Source organism: Trematomus bernacchii, unplaced genomic scaffold (assembly GCF_902827165.1).
Source record: "Trematomus bernacchii unplaced genomic scaffold, fTreBer1.1, whole genome shotgun sequence".
Lineage (NCBI taxonomy): Eukaryota > Metazoa > Chordata > Actinopteri > Perciformes > Nototheniidae > Trematomus > Trematomus bernacchii.
The window spans coordinates 886,016-894,893 of record NW_022987852.1 but is presented as its reverse complement, the minus strand read 5'-3'; the positions used below and the strand labels follow the sequence as shown (position 1 = coordinate 894,893).

The following is an 8,878-nucleotide window of genomic DNA, read 5'->3' as shown; positions in this document are numbered from 1 at the left end:
GTAATCACACGACCCAGACGTTTGGCTTCTTCTTGTTTCAGGAGTGTTTTTACAGTAAATTGAGCACAGATTGAATTCACAGCACATTCAATAATCCTGTGATGATTTTCTTCCAGAACCTTCCTGTCACTCGGATCCTGGACAACCTGATGGAGATGAAGTCAAACCCTGTGAGTTCCTGAGTATTCGTTCATGTTTTATTTAATATCCCATAAACACGAGGGCCGATCAAGTGAAAGTAGAAAGTTAGATTGTTATTTTATTGTTTACTAAAACTGTATTTCCTCATTAATACTGAAGTGTTTCAAGAATTGCTCACTGAAGGAACAACACAGCTAAAGCACAAGGTGTTATTTTCCCAACCAACCACGTTAGTCCTTCTCTAAATACTGTCTTCTTATTGGCTCTTCCCTCTCAAGATGTAAATCCTCCAAAAAACAAATATATAAATGTTTAAAAAGTCTCATTAGTCATCAAACAGCTGTTCACTAGTTTCATAACACAACAAGGAGGAAATATTGAATTTGTTAGGGACTATTTTCAGCGGCGGTTTTATTTCTTGTGTGTGTGTGTGTGTGTGTGTGTGTGTGTGTGTGTGTGTGTGTGTGTGTGTGTGTGTGTGTGTGTGTGTGTGTGTGTGTGTGTGTGTGTGTGTGTGTGTGTGTGTGTGTGTGTGTGTGTGTGTGTGTGTGTGTGTGTGTGTGTGATTATATTTGACACACACAGTTAAATGTGAACCCTTCTGAGTTGACTGTAAGACACACAGATTGATGAATGAGGGAATTTTTTTTATTCAAGCTCATGTAGTCATCTGACCCTACACACACACACACACACACACACACACACACACACACACACACACACACACACACACACACACTGCAGGTTTCTCAGCGTCTGCAGTTTCAAACGACTAACAAAGATCCCGTTGTTGTGAGTCTGTCGGGAGGAAGAGGAGGAGGAGGATGAGACAGGAATGGGATGAAGATGAAAGAAATAGAAGACCACATTCTCCCTCTATCAGATTGTCCTCAATATGTGTGTGTGTGTCAGTGTGTGTGTGTGTGTGTGTGTCGAGTCAATGTTTAAGTAAAAAAAGAGAGAAATACTTCAACATTTAGCGTGGTTAGCTTAGCATAAAGAGTGCTAGCCTGACTCATTCCCAAACATCTCACAGATATATTTTACATATCTTGAATTTGATTATTTGTTTTCTAATTATTTATTCACATATAATCCAGACGTCTTCTCATTATGTCAAATAAACCTCAGTTCGGTGAAGCTGCAGGTCGAAGGTTAATCTCTCAGTCGGAGAATGTGGCGGATGAAAGACAAATAAATATTCAGGAGTTACACAGAGCTGCTCTGATCCAGTTGAACTGTCAAAAGGTCAAAGGGCACATTTCTCCAGCTTAGGACAAACAGTTGAAATCGGTCCAGCTCTGAGGGCTGCAGTGTAATCGCTCCATTCTGCACGTCATTATTTACAAGGGTTTATTTTGGCGACTGACGGGTTGAGATGTGATCAGCTTCTGAGTGAGACTTATTAGGGAACAGTAAAAGAAACAGACCGGATCAGAGGTGAAATGTAATTTAAAACACAATGTTCTTTCTCTGTGTGATCCTGCTGTCTCTGCTGTCAGACTCTTTTTAAAACAATATTACCCTGAGATGGAACATTTAGCAAATTAGACTCATCGGAAATTCAGTTTTTTGATTAAAAAAAATACAGAAGTTACTGTTTATTTGACGTGTGTATGAATGCTGCGTGTCTTTGTTGTATATTCTGAATGTTTTGATGGCACCTTAAAAGGAGTAGCTTTGCTCTTCTCGTTGTTCTTGTATAATGACAATAAATGCTTCTAATCTAATTTACGTTAAAATATGACTTTCGCAGTAACCGGTTTTGGACATATTACACCACTTTAGTGAATGGTAAAACATGTCAAACTTCGAAGAGCCTTTATACTCAGAGTAGGGCTGTGCGATTATGGCAAAAATCATAATCACGATTATTTTGGTCAATAATTTATATCACGATTATTAAAAATGATTATCCATTTACTTTGAAAACATCCATATATTGAAAAAAATAATTTGAACAGTATGTTTTTAACAGTTGATTACCCTGAACTTTAAGTATAATTCAACTGAAAAACCAATAAAAAAAAATTAAGTAAGAAATTACATTTAAAATACGATTAATTGCACAGCCCTAATTCATAGATCCTTTTTCTGAGCACCAGCGTCTCATTTCAAACTCAAATGAGGACTGAAAAAGCGCTGCATCTCGCACTTTTTAGAAGGTTCCAAATTCGCACAAAACGGCTCATGACGCTTCAAGTTAAACATGTTTAAACTTTTCTGATAAGGCACGGTGACCACGGTGTAGAAATTGGAGGAGAAGCTTTATTTTTCAGACATAAACTATCATAACAAAGACTGAAAAGCTCATTTCTTTGAGCAGACCCTGAGTGTTGTAATGATATCACCGTTAGCGGGTGGTCCTCCTCCCCGGCTAAACGGCTGTCAAAATGAGCGGTGAAGTTCATTCATACAAAGTGTGAGAGTCCTCTGGTGGGTGTTCATGGTGGAGAAACAATGTCAAATAAATATATAGTAAGTAATAAAATGCAAGAGTGCAAAGCTAGTCTGGTTACACGTCGTCTAGATGTCATTGTTATAGAAACACATGTTGATGAAATGCTCAGAGAGGGGGGGGGTCGCCCCGGTGCCTTTCAGTCAGAAGATACACGATGTAGAAACAGCGCCTTTAGATTCACATGAAACTGACCGACGTTTGTCTCCTGCAGGAAACAGACGACTATCGATACTTCGACCCAAAGATGCTACGAGGCAGCGAGAGGTACCACTCTGACATATATCTCACTGCTGATCAGTTCTTTCACTTAAAGTGCTCAGAAATATCTCACCATCCTCTCCTCCCCTCCCCTCTTCTCTCCCAGCTCTATTCCCAGGAACAAGAACCCGTTTCAGGAGGTAAGCAGTTTCTGTTTCTGGACTACACTTTGATTCATGAGTCTGAGTTACTGCCAGGACGAACGGGAGTTGAAAAGGAAATAGAAGACGGACTGGAAATGATGATGCAATCTGTCTCTTTAATCCCCCTCTAACTCATGAAATCAGACTCAGAGTACATCCTCACAAACAATCTATTAACGTTCCTTTCCTGGCTTTAAACCACTACAAACTCCTCTCTGTTCATCACATAGATATACTTAGATTTCTTTAACAATTACCACATCATTTTAAGCCTTTGAATAGCTGAGATGTAACGCTCCACCTTCACCCTATTACTCAAATAAATAACCAAATAACTCTGGCAGAAACTCACCAGGTGACGAACATGTTGGCACGTCCCCGCAGTGTCCCGGGATAACTGTCACAGCGTTGTTTATTTTGTTCATTAGTGGCAAAAGCTTTCTGTTTTTTAGGGAATGATGTCCAAACAGTGCTCTGGAAAATGGCTCCTGCAAACCCCCAATGTCTGGAAGTTTGGTGGCGATATTACAATTTCTCTTTTCCTCCAATACTCCCTTCCCAAGTCCCACACTACGTGGCAAACTCTAGTGAACCGTGCCGTTCCTAGGCGGACATGTCGTTTGAAATGGTTCATTAGAGGGACTCTTTAAGGCTTTTATTTCTAAACAACAATGAAGACAGCCAAAACTTCTAGAAAAAGATCTCCCTCTTTTTGCAGCAGTGACGCTTTTTATGATATGTTTCTGTATTTACTCAGCCATGAGAAACTTTGTATACATCTTTTAATACGATATAAGACGTAGTTCCTGCAGACAGAAGCAGATTAACCCCGATGCTTTTCATTTCCTTCAGGCCATCGTGTTTGTGGTCGGAGGGGGAAACTACATCGAGTACCAGAACCTGGTGGACTACGCTAAGGTACTGTAATACTGTGTGCTTCACCTCACTGAGCTGTAGTTATCAGAGCCTCTCAGTCTGACTGGAGAGGACTCTCCCTCCACCTCTCAGAGAGTCCTTCACCTCACTGAGCTGTAGTTATCAGCCTCTCAGTCTGACAGGAGAGGACTCTCCCTCCACCTCTCAGAGAGTCCTTCACCTCACTGAGCTGTAGTTATCAGCCTCTCAGTCTGACTGGAGAGGACTCTCCCTCCACCTCTCAGAGAGTCCTTCACCTCACTGAGCTGTAGTTATCAGAGCCTCTCAGTCTGACAGGAGAGGACTCTCCCTCCACCTCTCAGAGAGTCCTTCACCTCACTGAGCTGTAGTTATCAGAGCCTCTCAGTCTGACAGGAGAGGACTCTCCCTCCACCTCTCAGAGAGTCCTTCACCTCACTGAGCTGTAGTTATCAGAGCCTCTCAGTCTGACAGGAGAGGACTCTCCCTCCACCTCTCAGATGCCCCTTTCACACCAACGCAACTCCGGTTCAAGCTCCGTGCTAGAGCTTTTCTGGTTCAGAACCGGTTCTTCGGTTTAGCGCCAGCTCTTTTCACACCGCTCAGAGCCCGACTGGTGCTGCCGCTGCTGCGTCATGACGTCACAGTTGACGTCGCTGAGTTTCTCCCCAACGCCGGAGCTCACCTCACAACAACAACGGGCCGGGGACTGCGTTGCTTTTAATCATACGAAGCCAGATTAAATTAAATAACGACTTCTCCAACCTTATACTTTTCTCCAGAGTGCCGTGGTTCATTGTTTATTAATGTGTTTCATTTACCGACCGCTGCAGTGCTGGCCGGCTGCTCTTCAACGGGAGTGTATTCTCCCGTTAGCTCCGGGTTAGCTCACACGGCTCTAAAGTATTCACTGTCTGACTGTCACACAAGCAGCTGATACATATCCCCAGTTCCCCTTAAGTGAATGTGTGTCAGTCTGAATTGACGCTGTTTGGCATCACAACGCTGTTATGAAAGTTTCTCTGGTATAACATGGGTGATGTTAGCATAGCAACCGAAGCTAAACTGACTACTTGCTAAGCAGTTTTCTACAGGCACTTTTTACCGACGTATTTTTCATTATGATTCTACTTGTGATAGTCGGACATGACAACCTGTGCAGCCCATGTATTGATTCCATCCGATAGCTGCTATAATAACAAACAAAACGTCTGCCTGCTCTCCACAATGATCAATAACAGCGAACGGATGGTCAAAGTAAGGTACAAATAAACAGAATCACACGTTAGTGTTGCCTGACTTTATAAAGTGTGTTTTTTTTAACAAGTGTGTGGTTGCGTTCTAGTCACTTTGCTCAGCACTACTGCTTGTTACAACTTTTATTTGCCGTACTCGCCTTAAGTGTTAGCTCAGGTTAATCTCGCCCTCCTCCGACGTAAGCGTGACGTATGCGGTTCTTGCTTCTAGACGGACAACTTTTTGGTGCTCGAAACGAACCGGATTCCGGAGCTATGACGCTGCTCCGCTGCGGTGTGAACAGGGAAACCCGGTGCTTTTCAAGAACCAGCTCCGAACCAGCCCTGAAACACCGTTGGTGTGAAAGGGGTAAGAGAGTCCTTCACCTCACTGAGCTGTAGTTATCAGAGCCTCTCAGTCTGACTGGAGAGGACTCTCCCTCCACCTCTCAGAGAGTCCTTCACCTCACTGAGCTGTAGTTATCAGCCTCTCAGTCTGACTGGAGAGGACTCTCCCTCCACCTCTCAGAGAGTCCTTCACCTCACTGAGCTGTAGTTATCAGAGCCTCTCAGTCTGACAGTAGAGGACTCTCCCTCCACCTCTCAGAGAGTCCTTCACCTCACTGAGCTGTAGTTATCAGAGCCTCTCAGTCTGACAGGAGAGGACTCTCCCTCCACCTCTCAGAGAGTCCTTCACCTCACTGAGCTGTAGTTATCAGAGCCTCTCAGTCTGACAGGAGAGGACTCTCCTCCACCTCTCAGAGTCCTTCACCTCACTGAGCTGTAGTTATCAGAGCCTCTCAGTCTGACAGGAGAGGACTCTCCCTCCACCTCTCAGAGAGTCCTTCACCTCACTGAGCTGTAGTTATCAGCCTCTCAGTCTGACAGGAGAGGACTCTCCCTCCACCTCTCAGAGAGTCCTTCACCTCACTGAGCTGTAGTTATCAGCCTCTCAGTCTGACTGGAGAGGACTCTCCCTCCACCTCTCAGAGAGTCCTTCACCTCACTGAGCTGTAGTTATCAGCCTCTCAGTCTGACAGGAGAGGACTCTCCCTCCACCTCTCAGAGAGTCCTTCACCTCACTGAGCTGTAGTTATCAGCCTCTCAGTCTGACAGGAGAGGACTCTCCTCCACCTCTTTCATAACAGCGCCTTATATCCGGGTGCTAGTGGAGCACGCTCGTGAACTGTTAGCGCCGGAGCCTCGCAGGGTGGAAACTGTGGCGCGCATCATTTTACAACTAAAAACGCAGCATGTGCACGGCTCTGAGAATCTGCCTTGGTACAAAGTAGCAGTGAAAACATGGGACGGAGTCTCATTGATTTGAGCATTCTCACAATAAGCAGGTGGAATGGATTTGATAATGAAGCACTGACACAGCGCTCTACAGAGAGCGGAGAGTGGATAGACCGATTCACGGACTTTCCGCTTTGTAAAAGTGGGGGGGTCTAAACTAATCATTTTAAAAGGTGGGGGGGACTTGTCCCACCCTCTTGTAATGGCTGTGACGCCCATGCTTTAAATCCATGTTTGTGATGACATGGAAACAAAAACTGTATTTCTGTTACGACGTCAAACTCACTAAGTATTTAACGGTAATATTTCCCGTGTTCTGCGGCAGTACTTTTACATTTGTGTGTTTTTATTTCAGTTCAAGCAGGGGAAGAAGGTAGTTTACGGCTGCAGCGAAGTCTCCAACGCTGGTCAGTTCATCAAGCAGGTGAGAACACACACCTGTGAAACACAACACAACACACACACCTGTGAAACACAACACACACACACACACACCTTAAAGAGACAGTACCCGATTTTGACCTTTTTTTCTGTCTTTCCACAGCTCTCCCAACTCGGCCAAAAGTAACAATGACTCGAACAGTATGTGATACCCCTCTCTCTCTCTCTCTCTCTCTCTCTCTCTCTCTTTCTTTCTGGAGGTCATGTGATCTCTTTATTCCACTTGTTTTATATTAAATTCTTCTGTAAATGGACTTAACATTTCCTGTCTTAATTGTCATTTCTGTCTTTTCCGCTCAGCGCTAATAAAGCAAATAAAAAAAAGTCTAATAAAAAAAAGTCTAATCTCACGTCGGCCTCACTCTTTATTCTTGTGCAGTATTTTACATATTCTGAAGAACTAGTGCAGAGGATTCCTACATTGAATGAAACACAGATGTTTTTATTATCATGAAGTCCATTTTCTTCCTCTGTGATCTGTCACCTTCAAAATGTGATTTGCCGTCTTCAGTTAGTGTTTATCCAGCATGCGGGAGAGAAGCTAACAGCTAGCTCACTTCACCAGGAAGAGCTTATTCTATCATTCTCTCTTTCAGTCCAAGCCAATACTTCAAGGACTAGTTCACGAGACTCACACCTCCTTTCCTTTCCTTACGGCTGATCTGAATCATTTAGAGGATTTATTTGACGTAAATCCAACAGTCAAAATAAAAGATTGTCATCACCATAATAAACGAGCAAAGTGTGAAAACATATATCATTTGCACTAAAATATGTCTCCAGAAGATTTAATCTGCAGCACCTTCAACTGTCAACAATCATCACAAGAGGATCAAGACCACACACACACACACACACACACACACACACACACACACACACACACACACACACAGCTTTAAGTCATGCCTAACAAGGCCCTTCAGCTGTGAGTATTTACAGTACAACAATGTATACTATCAGTAGTATATAATAACTCACACACATGCAGGACAACACACACACACACACACACACATGCAGGACAACACACACGCACGCAGGACAACACACACATGCAGGACAACACACACACATACACACACACATGCAGGACAACACACACACACACACATGCAGGACAACACACACACATACACACACACATGCAGGACAACACACACACACACACATGCAGGACAACACACACACACACACACACATGCAGGACAACACACACGCACACACACATGCAGGACAACACACACATACACACACACATGCAGGACAACACACACACACACACACATGCAGGACAACACACACACACACACATGCAGGACAACACACACGCACGCAGGACAACACACACACACACACACACACACATATGCAGGACAACACACACACATGCAGGACAACACACACACATGCAGGACAACACACACACACACACACACATATGCAGGACAACACACACACACATGCAGGACAATACACACACATGCAGGACAACACACACACACACACACACACACATATGCAGGACAACACACACACACACAGGACAACACACATATGCAGGACAACACACACACGCAGGACAACACACACACGCACGCAGGACAACACACACGCACGCAGGACAACACACACACACAGGACAACACACACGCACGCAGGACAACACACACACACACACACACACACACACACACACATATGCAGGACAACACACACACACACACACACACACACATATGCAGGACAACACACACACACACACACACACACATATGCAGGACAACACACACACACACACACACACACACATGCAGGACAACACACACACACACACACACATATGCAGGACAACACACACACACATGCAGGACAATACACACACATGCAGGACAACACACACACACACAGGACAACACACATATGCAGGACAACACACACACGCAGGACAACACACACACGCACGCAGGACAACACACACGCACGCAGGACAACACACACACACA

At 44.2% G+C, this 8,878-nt stretch overlaps 1 protein-coding gene across 1 annotated transcript in view; it reads left to right on the top strand.

Annotated features, from left to right (window-relative positions):
* Positions 1–7,222, top strand: part of scfd1 (sec1 family domain containing 1) — a 39,556-nt gene extending 32,334 nt beyond the window's left edge. Inside the window, exons 20-25 of the mRNA XM_034113451.1 lie at positions 117–170; positions 2,817–2,869; positions 2,970–3,003; positions 3,859–3,924; positions 6,787–6,855; positions 6,976–7,222. Of these exons, the coding sequence (XP_033969342.1) occupies positions 117–170; positions 2,817–2,869; positions 2,970–3,003; positions 3,859–3,924; positions 6,787–6,855; positions 6,976–6,999 (300 nt within the window). The 3' untranslated portion in view covers positions 7,000–7,222. The remainder of the gene's footprint in view (positions 1–116; positions 171–2,816; positions 2,870–2,969; positions 3,004–3,858; positions 3,925–6,786; positions 6,856–6,975) is intronic.
* The last annotated feature ends 1,656 nt before the right edge of the window (positions 7,223–8,878 follow it).